General features: G+C 25.9%; 2 protein-coding genes across 4 annotated transcripts; both read right to left on the bottom strand.

Annotated features, from left to right (window-relative positions):
- Window positions 1-35: 35 nt before the first annotated feature.
- Window positions 36-17,944, bottom strand: LOC112600405 (transmembrane emp24 domain-containing protein bai-like). Of its 3 annotated transcripts, none has more exons than XM_025347599.1 (6): window positions 17,546-17,944; window positions 17,234-17,369; window positions 1,878-2,002; window positions 1,559-1,628; window positions 674-800; window positions 36-604 (listed from the first exon to the last, which is right to left on the bottom strand). In XM_025347599.1, the coding sequence occupies exons 1-6, from the start codon at window positions 17,680-17,682 to the stop codon at window positions 483-485; spliced, it is 717 nt and encodes a 238-aa protein (XP_025203384.1). In that variant the 5' UTR covers window positions 17,683-17,944; the 3' UTR covers window positions 36-482. The 3 variants fall into 3 exon arrangements, with proteins under 3 accessions (XP_025203384.1, XP_025203386.1, XP_025203385.1); XM_025347601.1 differs by lacking the exon at window positions 17,546-17,944 and adding an exon at window positions 2,897-3,114 and having other exon boundaries at window positions 17,234-17,254; XM_025347600.1 differs by lacking the exons at window positions 17,234-17,369; window positions 17,546-17,944 and adding exons at window positions 2,897-3,114; window positions 3,336-3,459.
- LOC112600406 lies at window positions 5,162-6,321 on the bottom strand. Its single transcript, XM_025347602.1, has 2 exons — window positions 6,167-6,321; window positions 5,162-6,062 (listed from the first exon to the last, which is right to left on the bottom strand). The coding sequence occupies exon 2, from the start codon at window positions 5,929-5,931 to the stop codon at window positions 5,227-5,229; it is 705 nt and encodes a 234-aa protein (XP_025203387.1). The 5' UTR covers window positions 5,932-6,062; window positions 6,167-6,321; the 3' UTR covers window positions 5,162-5,226.
- Window positions 17,945-18,009: the final 65 nt, after the last annotated feature.

Raw genomic sequence — 18,009 nt, 5'->3', positions numbered from 1 at the left:
AAATATTTTACCAACATAATAATTTAAATAATAAAATTTAAAACAATTGATTTATTCGAATACTATAGAAAAAGACTAGAAAAAACAATGTAATGATACTTAGATATTTAGGTTTTATTTCATTAATATTATATGTGGGACTAGTTAAATTCATTTCATAGTTATATCCAATTTTGGTATAGTCCATCATTAGACGGTTTTTGTACATCAATTAACAGTTTCATAAATTACAATTTTAGAGTACATACATTTTTTAAACATTGACAGAAGTTGAAGTTAAATATTTAACTAAAATTTTATTAGGACTGAGGTTTGGACAAGATTACGAATTGAATCAACATCTTGAAATCCTTATTTACAGTGTATGGTATAACTACTTTTAATAAATTACATGATAAATGTGTCTAAAATTGCAATTCATGTGAAAACATAATGCCAGTCAAATGTATTATTAATTTTTATCCTTCTGAAGTCTTCAAATCTTATTCAATCAATTTTTTTGCTTTGAAGTAACGCCTTAAATAACATACTTGCCAAGTTGCTAAAATTAATAAACAAAGCATACTGAACAAACTAAAATAGAAAACTCTCTTGTTTGTAGTTTCTGAAATAAATAACATTATAAATTTAAAAAGATAAATTTCATATCTCATAGGTATTAATAACTAAATACCATTTGTGTTTCGCATTTCATCAGCGCGTATTCTCATATCCTTGAATTCTAATACAATGGCTTCTGAAAAGTCTTCAAGTCGTTTTAGATCCATCTCAAGAGGTTTCAATTTATAAGCTTCAGCAACCTATCATTACAGTTCAAAAATATAAATAATTATACACTAATAAAAAAATTTAGAAGATTTTTGGTAAAATGATGACATTAAATTTGATAATTCTTTAAACAACTTTTAAAAACTCTAAGTAATTTCATAAAGTTTTAAAAGTGTTGAATAACAATAAAATGTTTTTTTTTTAAATATTTTTTTTCGTATGACAACTAAAGCCAGATTAACAATAATTAAAATTAAGAAGATAATAGAATATAATATCAGTGATTATATAAAATCTAAGGTATTATAAATAAATTTTAATGTTCTTAATGCAAATTCAGTTTTTGATCAATTAGCATCAAATTTTGCACACATAATCTTTAAGTCCCCTAGCAGGTCGTAGACTACTTTTCTTATATTGGGATTCAACTCTAAAATATTACTCATTCAGAAATTTTATTTTGACTCACAACAATCAAATATTTTTTAGTTTATAAAAAAAGGTTGCCATTAATTAAAAAAAAAACTAAATAGTCACAATAATTAGATATCATTTTTTGTGATGTATTAATTTAGAAAACGCCATGAAAACTTAATATAAATACAGCGAATATCAACCTTAATTCACCAAAAATATGCAATGCGACATTCATTAAATTAACAATCAACAAATGTTGATTGAATGAAAAAGACTTTTCAATCCTGAGAATTCAAACAAAAGATAAACAGATAAAATTTTAACTTGAAAGAAGTCAGGTAATATAGTTGGTTAAATACAAAGACAAACTTGCCCCTTCATAATTTTTAGCTTCTATGCCTGTTTTAATATCCACAAAAATTTCTTGTACAGTACCAGGATATGTAAATAAAAGAAATGTTAAGTATTAAAAATTTATCTTATGAAATTACACTATTGTATTAAATTTGTTAATTTATTAGCTCCTTAAACAGTATAAGATGTTTAAATGTAATAAGAAAATATCCATAGTATCTATTCATCATTTGAGTAATAAGTTATAACTTACATTCACCTAAAAGATAAAAAAAAAATGAAAAAAATTATTTTAATTTATTTAATTATATAATTTATTTAAATTTTTTTTTTAATACTCACTATTCAAAGATTTTGAAATAAAACAAATTTCAAATACATCATAATTCTCCACACTAAAAGTAAATTTTCCAGAACTTATATCTTCTTTCTGTGATAATATATGATTTTTTGAATCTTTAATCTATGAATAATATAAATATTTGCATTAATTTATTATAGAAAAATAAGTGTATGTGTCACATACAATGTGAATTATATACTTGTAAAAAAATTATAACTTCAATTTTTTTTTATAAAATTTATGATAAAATAAAAATAAAAAGGAACATTATTTAATATTTATAGGTAGGTTATTAAATTAAGTTCAGTAAATTTTTTTTTTTTTTTTTTTTAACTACAAATTAAAATTATGTTGGAAAATTGCTAACTAAATCCTGTAGTTAAATACTAATTTTTTGTTATTGAGAAATGTTAATATATAATGATAAATTATGTAAGCTTGTAAAATTATTCAAATCAAAGTTAGGTAGTTGAAAATTTGATTATCGTGTAGTATGCAGTCTGCCTGTGACTGGTCAGTTTTTATATAGGCCTAAGTTTATCTTTATGGCTTTTGATAACAATACTTTGATATTTTGTAAAAATATGGGCTCAAACGGTCAGTAATTCACTTATCTCCCGATATTACAATTTATACGTAATCATACACTTGATATATTGGCAAAAGATTTTTACTTAATTATAAGTAGTGATGAATCAACCATAAATGTATAATTGGCAAAAAATTAAAATGCTGAATGTCTTAAATGTAGAAACTGGATGTGCTATGAATTGATACTTATGTAAGGAGAAGAGAATTTTACGTTAAATGAGAAAGAGATGTCACAAATATGAAACAACATGAACCTTATGGTGAAAAAATTATATTCTTGTATACTTTTAACTTATTTTATTATAATTGTGTATAACTATAAAAGGATAATGATATACTATAGGATATCATTTTTAATTCATTGATTTTCAGTAGACCACATACTATATAACAGCCGAAAATTTAAAATTTTAATACACTTACAACATAATCTACTTGCTGATTGTCAACCTGAGTTACTTCATATTCGCCCTTGATCAATATATTTTCTCTGAGTTCTTCTCTGAGACATTTTCGATTGTTAGGTTGCATATGCCATCTTATAGAGCTCCCGATTGAGAGTAAAGACAAATAGATCATCAATAGGGTTAATTGTGGTATCGAGTTCATTGTAACGAATCAATGTTTGAAATACGTAATACCTATAAATTATAAGGAAATTTTAGAGGTATTATATATATAGAATCTATCAAACATTCATAGAACTAGGAAAGTCAGTTTGTAATCTAGGCACTAAGCACAAGAATTAAATGATAAATCAAATTCCAGTTTGAAGCATTGAAGCATAAATTTTAATTTATAAATTCATAGAAATTAAGCAAACATTACAAACATACAGATGCAAATGGTACAATGAACAAACCTTAGAACTTAGAAGATAAATGAATTATCTATGCCTAATGGAAAAACTTATATTGTTTGTTTATTGGCATATACAGTATATCATAATATCCTATTACTTTGTACTTATTAGTTATTATTGTTATTTTTATAGTAAATAAGAAGAAGCGTAAAATAAATTTTGTATAACGTGTATATTCAATACTGATAAATAGTAAAATAAAATTAGTTAATACTAAATAGTAAATAGTAAATACTGTGGTACCGATAAACTGAAGTTGTAAACAATCATACGATTTTAATTGAACTTAGATACCATTTCGTGTTATCGCGTAACGATAAATCACTAATCATAACAAAATTAAATTAAGTCCAAAATCATTAAATTCCAATTTCCACTATTTCCAGATAGTAGAATCTAAATTCTAATGCTACTAATTTGATTGAATTAAGTATGGTGTTGGTGTTATTAAAATTATGTTTTAGCTCTTGTTTTTATGATTTTGTTTTAACTAATATTATAATGGATTTCTAAGAGCACAGTGAAATTTATATAAACCTGTGTTTTAGTGTCATATTTGTTTATAAATAAGAAGTTGTAATAAAATCAAAAATAAAATAAAATAATACAATAATGTAAACTTGATTTTGTTGGTTTGTTACTACATAAAAATTTAAAATATAAAGTATTTATGTCACGTATGTTGCAATGTTGCAAAGTATCAATAATGCTCAATAGTCAAAGCTAATTATCAAGTGTCATGTACAAATTATTACATTTTATAACTTTTAGTAAATACTTATAATTTATAAATTATGACTATAAACACCAAACTATTAACCAATATGTACCAATCAAATATTTTAAAATATGTATCTTGCAATTCTAAATAGTGTTGACTGGCTATAGATCTCATGCCTTTAGTGTTTTGCTCCACAACACATATTTTAACAACTAACTCTTAACTGCTAATTGTACTATAAAATTATTATAATATTTTGTTGATTCAATAAAATACATACGTCATTTAGTCATGAATTGGTGTAAAAAATTGTTCATTGAAACTAGTTAGGTTTAGTTTTAGAAATATGAAAACATGAAACATTTTTTTTTTAGTGCCAACCATGTAATTTACTTAACATTTAATGTGTAATATCAGTGTTCAAATAAAACAAAAAAATCTACTTCAAAAAATAAATTGATAAAAGTTTTTATACCATTCAATATTCACATTCATTCAAAATATTTTTCGCGACTGATAGTAAAGTGAAAAAAAGATTAAACATGCTCAATATTAATCAATCATAAAAACTGACGAGTGATAATCGTGCAATAATCAACAATGTAATCATGAGCTATATTCAAAATCCTAAATGAACGTTTATGGATTACTTTAGATTGAAGTATCATTATTTTTGATAATCTTTTTTAGTTTCAAAAATAAATAAATAAACATTAGAATGACTTTGTATAACTTTTTACAATCATTTGTGTTTACACATGAATGGAATAAAATACAAACAAAATACATTTCATAAACAAATTTAAATTTTCAATAAGTTTTTGATTTTATTTATATTCAATTAATATAGTATAAAGAACATTTAGAGCGATCAAACATCACATTATTTATGGCTTGTTTATACTTTTAGTACAAAAAAATTTAAAATAGTATGTAATTCTTAATAATAAAAAATGTATCTGTAAAATGAATATTATATAAGAAGTTCATTTATTATAAAAATTAATAGGAGTTTTCATTCGTATAACAATTTTATTCAGTAACAAAAGTACACAAAAATAAAAAAATATACAAGAAATTAAAAAATACATTTTATACTCAATAATCAGGCTTAGTTTACTTATAATATACATGTTTAAACTGTAAATATATTTAACAATAAAACAATTTTCATTTTTTGGTAAGTTCTCTAGTATAGGGATGAGGCAACAGTGATGTAATTCCATTTATAATAGCTATTGGCTTACGTTGAACACATACTTTATAAGACCAAGTGCTACACAATAGAGCCAACTTACCATAAATAGTTTGAGCCATCTCATCTGTTTCAATATCATTTTCACATACATAAATGGTATCAAAATAAAATGTTGGTGAACAGAAAATATTAAAAGTTTTTTTGTCTAATGGTTCAATAATCGGTAAACAGTCATCTCTGTTGTAGGTCATGATAACTCTAAAAATACAGTCTTTGTGAAGATTCCTTAATTTACCAATATATTTTAATAAAGGGCCAAAATCATATGCAGCAGCTTCTTCAGGTTTATCATTTTGAATCAATATTGATGATAATTTTTCAATTACAATATTTATATTTGTTGTAAAATCCATAACTAGATTAAATGAGTGCGGAGTTAATAAACAAATACCAAAAGAATTATTTTGGAATCGATTCTTTTGCAATGCAAAAAATCTGTAAGCCCTTCGAATTATTGCTACACTAGACATTGGTTCTATATTAGTAGGACTAAAATCAATGTCAGTTTTAGACAATGCAAAAGTATCTATAACAAACAATATTTTCTCATCTGGTAGCTTTTTAAACTCTATGGGTGTTTTTGTTATATTTTTTGATAGAGCACTTGCATACGACATCGTAAAAACGAATTAACGATATATTTGAATTTACCAACAGAAACTTTTCAATTATCTTTGATGTCCAATTTTAATTGATTTTGGAATGTCTAAATATCAAAAGTTCCTCGTTGAATAACATCAATGAAATCCTAGAATAAAATTTAGTTTAATATATTAGTATATTACTACATTACATTATTATGAAACGCAACACAAATTGCAATATCAAATTTTTTTCTTATAAAATGCATACCTAAATAATTTTCATATTACAATTACAATTATCATTTGAGTCGCCAATTAGAAATGGTCAGTTACAAAAAATATAGCATTAGAAAATATTGTAGGCGGCAAAAAATAAAAAAGTTAAAATTTAATCAATAATATAGTAAACTTTTTAATTTATTTGTATTTAATATTATCCAGTGTTGAATGTCGAAAAACTAGGCAAGAATATATAATTAAAATATTAAGTAATATAAATAATTGTAAATTCACAAAATTACTTATTAATTATTGGTCAATGCCTAATGGTAATTGATATATCACAGAAAATAAAATATTAAATAATGTTTATGTAAAAGATAATTGTTATCATTATTATCACGATTTATTTTGGGGTTACCATGGTAGATTGGTATCAAATTGTAGATATCGATAATCTACCTCCTTGGTTACTACTCTGGATGTTCGTGGTTAATTAGGTATAACTGTGGTTTTATACAATGCCCTTTATGACAGTATAAAAGAAGCGCCAAACTAGTGGGTTGTTAAATGTTAATAATATAATAAGAATAATATAGACGTAATATAGTGCAGGTCGTGCAGGATATGATGTAGTTTGTTATAGTTGTTTTCGATTGATAAAATTGAAAATATTTGAACTAAAAATTAAATTTTTTTTTGTATTTTAATCTATAAACGAGATGATTAAAATCAAAAAAGTCACGTATCTAATACATTAAGTAGGCTATCAAGTATAGCAGGTACGTATAAATGCTATATTATTGTTATGGTCGAATTATTACGTACAGCTTATCACCTGATATATATTAATTATATTGATATTTCTCTTGAAGTTCATCTACAAGACTACAACACATTCACATATTAATTACAAAGTATATTTTATAATATATTCATGTCACTATTAAAGTAATTTATTTATTATAGTGTACTTATATATTATTTTTGATAAGTTAATTTAATACTAAATAAAATATTTATATAAATAAAAAATAAAATTAATAAAAATTACTTATTAATTGACTGCCATAAAGAATATTTGCTATATATTATAAAATAATAAAATTAATTGTACCTACAATTTTCTATAATTTATACAAGTTAAATAAATAAATATAGTAAGATTATTTTTTATAATGTTGGTATATTGATGTTTGAACTTTTGTATTACAAGCGAAGCGATAAATATGCTGATTTTAGTACCTAAGATTTATATTTTTTTAGCATTGATAAAAATTGTATGTATGAAAGCTTGAATATGTATTACAAGACTTTACACAAGTTATCCTTAAAGCAATTTTAAAATATTAAAAATAAATAGACTTGATTTTTTTTAAGCATTTTGTGTGAATATGTCGATAAAATTGGATAATAGACAATAAAAAACAATTTTAGTTATGTGCTAATTAGAAAAAAATTCAAGGAGATTTTTTTTATTGACTTTAAATATATTGGAAATTTAGCAAATATTATATAGTTAATTTTAAGACAAAAATTGAAAAAAAAACTAAAAGCAAAAAATCTCATATCTCGTATTATGTTTTTAAATAATTCAAAAAGAATCGAAATAATTTAAAAACTATACCATTTATAGAAAGTTCTATAATACAAAAAAAATTTAGTTAACATTTTAAATATCATCTACATCAGGGGCGGCCAAACAGTCGATCGTGCTAGAATTTATTTTTTGGCTGCGCTCACGAAAATTAATTATGGTGGTATAGTAACTTAATAATAATAAAAACTTTTTTATCGAAGTCGATCCTCAAAGGTGAAGTATATTTTTAGTAGATCGCGGCCGAAAAAAGTTTGACCGTCCCTGATCTACATGATTATTAATTTATGAGAAAATAGGAAAATCTATTTTATCAAAACTAATTTTGCGTAAAAATCCTGGTTTTCCTTAATATTTTTTTGTTTTTTCTGATTACTTTTTTTGAAAGTTCATGAAAATTTTTAATTTTGACCTCTTAAAAGTATATTATCTTGATTTACTTAGTAAATAAATTTAAAACATTTTTCTTTAGTATAAAGCATGTTGAGGAATCATAGGATGATGCTGGCGTACACAGGCCCGTTTACTTAGACTACTTAGAGGGTCTGAAATAATACAATGTTTTTTTCAATAGTTTTTAATAAACTATTATTTTTTTTTTCTTAATAATTATTATACAGTTTTGAATTAATAAAATATGTTTTACTTAGACGTATTTAAACACTGTATTATGGTATTGTAGTTTATAAAAATAATTCACTGTTGAAATTAAATTGCTTATTAATTATAAAATATATCATAACATCATAAGTAATCATTAACACTACATTAATTATATTGATATGGACATATAGTATAACAAGTTCAAAACTAAAGTGATTAGAGTTATTTTAATGGTTAGAGCTTTTATTTTTTTGGCATACGCGTTTAATTTACTGTCCTTTACAAATAATAAGTACCTATATTAACACTCTACTACCACACTTTCTCTATTATTATTATTATTATTTAGTTAAATTTAGTAAATTATTATCAATTTGTTTTTTATTTGTGAGGCATTGTTTTATAATGTGAATAATATATTTACATTTACTCTTCAGAGCCGGATTAAGCACGGAGCCTATAGGAGCCCGTGCTCCAGGCCCTAAAATATTGAAGGCCCCGAGGGGGCCTTCTATCTGAAACCAAATTCAAAATATTTTAAGTTCAAATATTATTTTGGTTACACATTTTTTTAATTTTCGTAATTTAATTGTATTATTTTTATTACGTCATGTACTGAATGCCATTCGCAAACGGGCGGAGCGATAATATCAGATTGAAATAATTGTTTGCATTCGGTGCATCAACTAGAACATTACGTTACTTATCTTATTTCCGACAATATTTTTTTTATTAGTAGATTTGGTTTTGATTTATTTAAAGTTAATCTAGATTGTTTTTGCTAGAAACATACGAGAGTCTGTCGTCGATCATCATTTGGTTTTCACGATTTAATCCCAACAGTTGACTTATTTAGTGATTACTGATTACAATATAATATTACTTACAATGTCTTAAAAATGTGCTAGTGGAGCCGCTAAGCGAAAGCTTAAAAAATAGGAAAAAGAAAGTATGAAAATATTGCTAAATAAGGTAAGGCTATTGGCTATTTAAAAAATGATTATTATCCCATGTATCCTATGTGTAAGAAATATTATAAAATTTAATTAGACCTAATATCAAGACCTAATGATTTTAAGCTTTTTTAAATTCACATTCATTCCAATAACTTCAGTTGATTGTGAACGATCATTTTCTTTATGCGAGCATTTATTAACAGATAAACAGATTTATTAATACAAATGAAATTATTGTGGAGTTTCAAAAAAAGAAGAGAAAATAAGATAGTAAAGTTAGTTTTAAAATATAATATAATATAGTATACTTTAATTTTTATGTTTTTATATTTTATATTTATATTTTGACATTTAATGAATAATATTGTATAATAGCACGTACTTAATAAAAATTGACAAATATTAAAAATTTTTCTGATATTTCTGTGCAATTTACCTTGTATCATTTTTTTAAATAAATAAAATTCAGTTATTGGTAATAAATATTGTAAGGACTAAGGGCCCTTTGGAATACTAAGCTCCAGGCCGGGTAAACTCTTAATCTGGCCCTGTTACTCTTGCATTTCCTAAGTGTGACGTGTGGGAGTTTTTTGTTTCATGTTTTTGAAATTTAAATGATACATTTTTTTTCAAATTAAAAAATCTGAAATAAATAGGCAAATTTTTTTATAGAAACGTATGAAGTTTGAGAATTACGTAAATTCGCAAATTATTTTGTATAGTAAGGGTTTAAAGTAGGGTTGGAACACGTGTGTGTATGTGTGAGCACTATGGATTCGTCACTAATAACTCAGATAGTCACCCAACCGAAAGCTAGTGATACCGGCCGATGCTTGACCTCAGAACATTTTAGTGACTGAGGCCAACTACCGCGCCACACCAGGCCTCAAGTTTAAAATTATTGTATGAAATTGAACAATTTTTAAAATATTTAGTTTAATATTTATTTTATACCATTCTATACGGCAGCTACATGTCTACATATATATACACGTTAATAATAGTTGATAATATGGAATGATAATTATATATATTTATATTGTATAATTATTATAATTTATAAAATATGATCAGGTAAATTGGTTTAAGTTGTGAACAATTGTCGTTCTGTAAATTATCGCGGTTGAAAGTATCCTAGAGAATGTGAATTATTTACGATAAATTGCCGTACTTATATCGTTGATTTTTATTTAAATATCATCATCCTAGATATAAATATTAGTTTCAATATATATATGTCGATGTGTGTGTATATTAAATACGAACAATAAGTTTAGTTGTCAAGAGAAATATCGATAACTTTAAGTTATTTGTGTATTCATTTTTCGATGGATTTTTTACAATTGTTCAGAAATAGTTATTAAATAGTTTTAATTTTTAAATCTTTCATTGTCAATTAAGACTTTTTATATTTCAACACATAAAACTATAATTATATTTTAAGCTTTAAAGGTGCCTGTAAACAGAATAACGAGATTAGCTATAATGATGACCTAATAGATTTATATAATTTTAACTGTTGTAGGTACGTCAATAATGCTTATATAAAATTAATTGAAACAATAGTTATAGAAAATTTAAGTCAATGAAACAAATGTGCTGAGACAATAAAATTAATAATATATTTAAGGTAAAAAAAAAAAAAAAAAATGAGAGAATGGAGAGTCTCTTTAAAATTGTGTTACAGCCGTATAGATAAATCAGGGTCAGGGAACATTCATATGTATTTTTATAAATAATGGTTTTTAAACGTGTTGAGAATTATTTGTGTTTTCTAAGTATCCATAATATTTCAGAGTACGTATACGATATAACTTTAATGAGTCTTTTTATAATTATGAATACATTACTTTATTTTATTCATAAATTATATTTTATTATTTTCATTTTTCTGTATATTACATAATTTTACTATTGAAATTCATAACTTTTATTAGGTATGGGTATTCATAACTTTTACTAGATATGGATACTTGTAACTAAAACTGTTATTAGCTCGTTTAAATATAAAAATATAAATTTATGGTTTATAATTTTTATAATATGTGGATCTTTGAATCGATGGTAACACTGCGATAATTACGCACTGCAATGCTATATGTACTTGTATAATAGCTGGTAGGCATCTATACTCACCTATATCGTTTTTATATAAAGTAAATTTTTTTTTATATCTATGGAGATAAAGTTGGAAGATAAGGTATAAAACAATCGAAATAAAAATTGTAATATGATAGATGAGACAAAAAAATTTTGGTGATGTCGACAATTTAGCAGTTAATCAATGTAGAATGCAATTATCGGCCTGACTGGCCTGAGGTCTGGACGCGGCGACCGTAGGGTACCAGTGAATTACTAAAAGCGAGGAAGAGATTTTTTGTATATTGTCTCGCACTTTGTTAATAAGTTTTACTGTCTTCAGGCTTCAATGTTTAGATTGGGAGGGAAGAAAGTTGACTTTTGGGGGGGGGGGAGTTCATTGGCACCACACCCTTCCTCTTTACAAGATGACCACTTCTTCACTCCGCAACCATAGAGCCCAGCCGTATGGCTAATTATAAATTACACTGGCTATTGCTTGGCGCTAATGGCGCTTCCACAGTATTTGAACACTTGATTGCGGTATATATAAATTAATCATTGTCCTTTCAACGTTCGCTATGAGTGTTTTTTGAAACTATAGGTACTGCACTTAACCATTCCGCGATTTCATATTTTATAGCCTAGATGTTTTTTATCAACGAACGTTCGAAATTAAAAATTTGAAATATTCTATATTATCATACAATGTCGTGATAAAAAAATAAATACCTTCTTATTATTATATTATTTTATTTATTACTTCATTGATTCTATATAATAAACAATATACATATAAATATATTAGGTAAAAGTATGAATACTAGTGAAGTCTCGGATTAATATATATTATTATTATTATTACAAAAATGTGTATTTTTATTTTAACTTTAATATAAATCATGATGAGCTGGATATATCAATCTGCAATTAGTCAAAAAGATACCTATGTGATAAACTGATAAAAGTTTTTCATTATTTCATATTTAATAGTTAACACTCTATTTGTTATAATACTTTATGTGTTCATTATTGAACATGCATATATAGGGCCGAATTTAGGGAGAGGCTGAATGGGGGCTGCAGCGATGACGCCGCCACAAATTTGGAGCACTACAGCTTTGTAAATAAAAAAAAAAATAATATTAAATTTTAAAAATATATATAATATGTAATATGGAACTTTATTTATGTATTTAAAATTAAATTTTTATTAAAAACATAAAAGTTATTTTTGTATTTTACGTATTATTGTACTAACGATCATGTAATATTCGTTCAAATGAACAAGCAATAAATCTAAATAAGAAAAGTGTTCGTGCTGTTTTCAAAATGCAATCGAGGATTATAAATTTATACGTGATAGATACGTTAAATTATTAATATGGCGGTCAACAGCGAACGACGAATTCTTCGTCGAAAATAATTAGATTAGTTTAATCAATAATATCAATAATAGTACAACGTTATTCAACTGCAATGATACAACAGTTTTTTGGAATGATATCTTTGAAAGAGTACCTAGATAGCAATAATAAATTACTGTAAAATTCTTCTTTAGATCTTAACACTGCTGGTTTTGTTCAATCCAAACGCAATCACTTTGAATAATATGGAAAACAGCGAGGGGAGGGGGTTAAACATTTCGGAAAAAATAGATTATTTAAAATTTTAAAACATCGTATACGGTAAAGAAACATCCATTTGAACCAATAGATTTTAATGAAACACCCAGGCTAGATTTAATACTTTCAAAAATTTAAATTTTTTTACTAGTTATAGATGCGTTTATTTTTTAAATCGTATAAACAATGTTTGGCTACCTATGAATTGGTAAACCAATAATTTGGTTTTCTTTAAAATTTAGAACAATTAAATGATACAGGAATTGAAAATGAACCAATTAAATTTGTCAAGATTTACCAGTATGACATAGATAAAAATTTAGGAAACCAGCTTTTTCAGCTTAAAATATTTACAACATTTTGAAATAAAATCAGAGTATTTAGTAACTTCAGTCAAGAACATTTAATGTATTAAATATTAATTAATAAAGAAATAAAAAGTTGTTTTCTTAATGTTAAAATAGTTTTTTTGCATTGATCTTGTTTTATGATAATTAACTGGCAACTACCGTAGATAGTGTAAGTTCATTCTCTAATTTAAAATACACCAAAAATAGGTTGCGCGCTTCTATAGCTTATATGTTATAAAATTATCAAAAAATGTATTGTCCTGTTTATTTAGTCGAAGTCCCTAAAATATATTCTATTTACATACCTAAATCCGCTCATGCACAAATACATAATTTAACTTATGATATGAAATATGTTTAATAATATTAATTAATTATCGAAACTTGAGTTAAATTGGAAACAATTCACCTTATGACGCGAAAACAATTTTTGAAAATTAAATAATGAATTTCATTATTAAGCGGTAATTCAGTATTGCAACTCTTATTGACTATTAGAAAAAATGTAAAATATATAAAAAATCGATATTAAGATCGATTTAAAAGAGTATTGTGTAACTTGAAATTTCATAGTAGCTAATCCTTGAACAAATAAATAATAAAAATATACCTAATATATAAAATATTCACTTATCTCTCTACTAAACAACGTACTTATGATGACTGCAGTATTGTCGATTGTAGGTATTTATTAGGTCTTATCTACTCATATACCTATTTGCAGTGGCGAAATGAACGACGTTTATCTAATACAATTGCGTATATTCCTATAAATTTAACTAGAATTAAAAAAATAAAACTTATGTGGATGAATGTATAGTTAATTATCATAGTATTTATTTTGTATTAGATAGTTGATAACTTATATTCTATAACAAAAATTTTAAATTAGCATGGTTTTAAACTATGTATTATATTGTAGAAGGTAGTGGGTGGATAAATATGATTGCCATGCCACTGTATTTTTGGTTTGTACGTATGTATGAGGAAAAACTAAAAGAATGAAATTAAAACAAAACAATTCTTACTCTATTGATATTGTTTCAAGTGTTTCAATATTTTTACTTTGAAACAAGTTAATTCTTGGAATCTACAAATATTTTATGATGTATAATATGGATATATGATTGAAATGGATAATTTGTATGTGTGATTTAGAAGGACGTTGCAGTCGTGTTCATTTATGCTTTTATACCTAGCAAATGTAACCATAGTAAATTGTACTTATAAATAATTTATTTTATTCTGTTAACTATTTTATATTTAATTGATCTATTATAAAATTTAAGGATAAGAATAAATATTACCTAGAGCTTAAATTATAATATGAGGTTTTATGGTATTTTAATTTTTAAATAAGTTTTAAACATATTAAAATTTACCAAAAAAGTCAAATTCAATGGTAAATGTAATATTATGTCAATCATTACACATACGGGTAGTGAGTACAACGTCATCATCGAGTATCGACATTCCATTATTCCTAGTAGTTTTTTTTTACCGCAAGTAACTATGAAGTACCTAACATATTTTTATGTTCAATTCTAAGTCTGTAGTTTGGAAAAATAATGTGAAATTTTTTTTTGCGATTGGTGTGCTTGATTGTTTTTTTTAAGTAAAATTGTTAAAAATTGGCATTCCTGGTACATCAATTTATTAATTTATTATTAAATAAGTTTAAATTAACTTCACTTGTTTACTTGTTAGATATAGGTAGGTATCTATAATGTCCTAATTTATAATAATTATCTCTAAAATTTGCATTTAATTTTAAATCATTTTCTTTCGCATATTTATTAAATTATGTCTAATACTTGAAATAATTTTTATAATTTCAATGATTTAATATTATGTAAAATTGTAAATAAAAATTTTATTTTCTCACAAATCAATTTATAATTATGTATTTAGTTTCATATTTACAACTGTTATTAATCTTAATTCAATAAATATTCCCTATCACGAACTATGCTAATAGGCGAGTTGTAAACTTAAATATTTTTTCATTTTCTTTTTTATTATATACATAGGAATATAGGATAGATATATTGTAATATTTTTGATTTTCTAATAAAATAATAACTATTTTATACTTTGTTAACCTATACATGTATATTTAATCGATTTTGATTTTTAATCTTGGATCCATATAACCAATAATATTATTTTTATATTTTCAGAGTTGCATATTTTTTTTTTTTTTTTATTGAAATAAATACACATATAATTACACCGTTTACTGCCAATCACACTCATCAATGTTTGCAATAAATTATGCAAAAGCGACGACTAGTCGGGGACACGAAGTGAGGGGAAATAAATAGTTAGGAACTAGATAGTATGAACACTGGAATCTAGAAATAATGAACATCGAATGAATTGCAGCAACGTAACCACGTAATACTTAATAATAATAATAACAACGTAATGCCTATTCACCGCCCAGCGGTCCATCTGGCGTCGATCGTTGTATTTTCTTCATACTATAATAATTTTATTCTTCGGTTTCTCGGCGGCATATTATAGTTTATAGGCGTAGTGGAATACGCACAGCAACGTGTAGTATTCGATTTCGGTACGCACAATATTATATTATTTATATTATACTCTGCTATTACTAATAAGTTATAATTTATAAGTAATAGACACCATAGTAGCAAAAACAGTGGTGTATCCGTGTATAATGTCATGAATTTCTGTGGACATATTACTTCCGTTGTTATATCATGTAATAGATTATGTAAATTGATAATTTATTTTAATCTTTAAGTACTAAAATATATTTTATTATAAAAATAAAATGATCTTTATTTTGAACAGGATTATTGTATTATATTAAACTTAAACGATAAAACTGTTTATAGTAAAAAACGATTACTTAGGTATGATTTTACTATTATTATATTATGGTATACGTGATTTATTTTTCTTTGGTGGGTGGTCGTATACCCAACAAACTACAAAGAGTGTGTGTACACAACAATACAATACCCATGTTGTGGGTGGTCAAAAAAAAAAAAAAAAAGGTTTTCGGAAACGCCAGTATGTGGTGACTTGGTGCATAGAAATCCGTAACCCAACACAACCGATACCTACCATCGAAGCATCGACGGTATTGTCAACCGTGACGGTGGTCACGCGCATCTTTTCTCTCTCATACGAAACATTATAATTGTTTCTTTATCGCACAAACAGTTCTGTGCGAGCGAGAACCGCGGTCACCACATGTTGCCCTGAGATATCGGCGAAGACGGGAACGCGATGCATTATCCACAACAACAATATAATAATAATACGTTTGAATACCTACGGCCGTACCGCCGCGTGCTATGGCGTTAGGCGTAACCGTGAACACATACTTATTATAATGCCGCACCGTAACGCGTCGTATTTATCATCGTCGTCGTACGTAAACCGTGTTGTACACGCGACATCGTTCCTCGAGCGATCGGCGGCGGCGAGGGAGTGGGGGGCCCCAATCCGACGGTCCGCCGCCGCCCGAACAATCTGATAACCGCCGTTTCGCCCGCCGGCTCGTTGTTTATGACCGGCGCTGCCCACGTTAAAGCAATACCTTCATAATATTGTTACGTGGTATAATACGGTAACTATTAAATTGTTGTCTATCACTGGTATACTGGTGTATCCGTAGTGATAGATTTATACCAAACGGGGGAATATTTGAGAGGATTTAGATATTGAACAAGACACTTATTTAATTAGTAATAGATATTTCAACTGTAATATTGTAATAGTTGAAGTAATTGTAATATTGTAATTGTAGTGATTGTAATATTGTATTTGTATTAATTGTAATATTGTAATTGTAGTGATTGTAATATTAGAATTTAACTCTTATCTTAGGACTTTGGGTTAGAGAAAATAAGTAACTTGATAGTGACTTACTTGGTTGTAGGCAGGTATTTTTCCATGTCCTCCAGTTGTGTCATTAAATTCCGGACTGGCCTCAAAGTGTATGGTCAAATTGTTTGCAATGTGGCGTCTAACACGGAAATGTTCCAAAAACTCTAAGTCATTGTATCTAAAAAAAAAAACTAATAATTTATGTTGCCAAATAAATATTCAGCAACAAATTTACCAAAACTACCCCTAGGTTTTAGAAAAATAAAAAAGTTACAATTTAAACCAGAGAGGGAATGTTTGCTTACCATGTGTTAAATATTCAACAAGGAAAATTTAAATACATAGCTTACTTACCTTGCTATAGTCTCAAAATAATTCTGATTTTTCGGTCTTGTTCTGTCTTCCAAATAAACTTCGTCGTCGCTATCAAATACAAATTCATCGTCGGACGATAATGAAGAGGACGAGGAGTCGAAAAATTCCAAATCCATCTCAAAATGTCAATCAATAAATAAAATAAAAATATAAAAAAGTAGTTTAAGCTAACTAGCTAACTGTCAAAACAAGATAATATTAATTATTATCACAATAATTAATATTTTGCATTGTACGCATGCGCGAAACATTTGACAGAACGTATAACTCGCAACAGAAAATTATTGTTTCCAACAAGTCGATAACATGTTGCAGCACTGATGGAACAGAAAACATTTTGTTGGGTGTTTTAAATTTGCTCTGCTGGAACACGTTTTTGACATTGCGCATGCGCTGAACGTTTATAACCACTTGCAACACTATGCTGGAACAAACCTAATATT

The sequence above is a fragment of the Melanaphis sacchari genome, unplaced genomic scaffold, assembly GCF_002803265.2.
Source record: "Melanaphis sacchari strain LSU unplaced genomic scaffold, SCAv2.0 Contig64_pilon_pilon, whole genome shotgun sequence".
NCBI lineage: Eukaryota > Metazoa > Arthropoda > Insecta > Hemiptera > Aphididae > Melanaphis > Melanaphis sacchari.
Note: the sequence above shows the minus strand (reverse complement) of the source record. Positions and strands in the feature narration are given on the sequence as shown.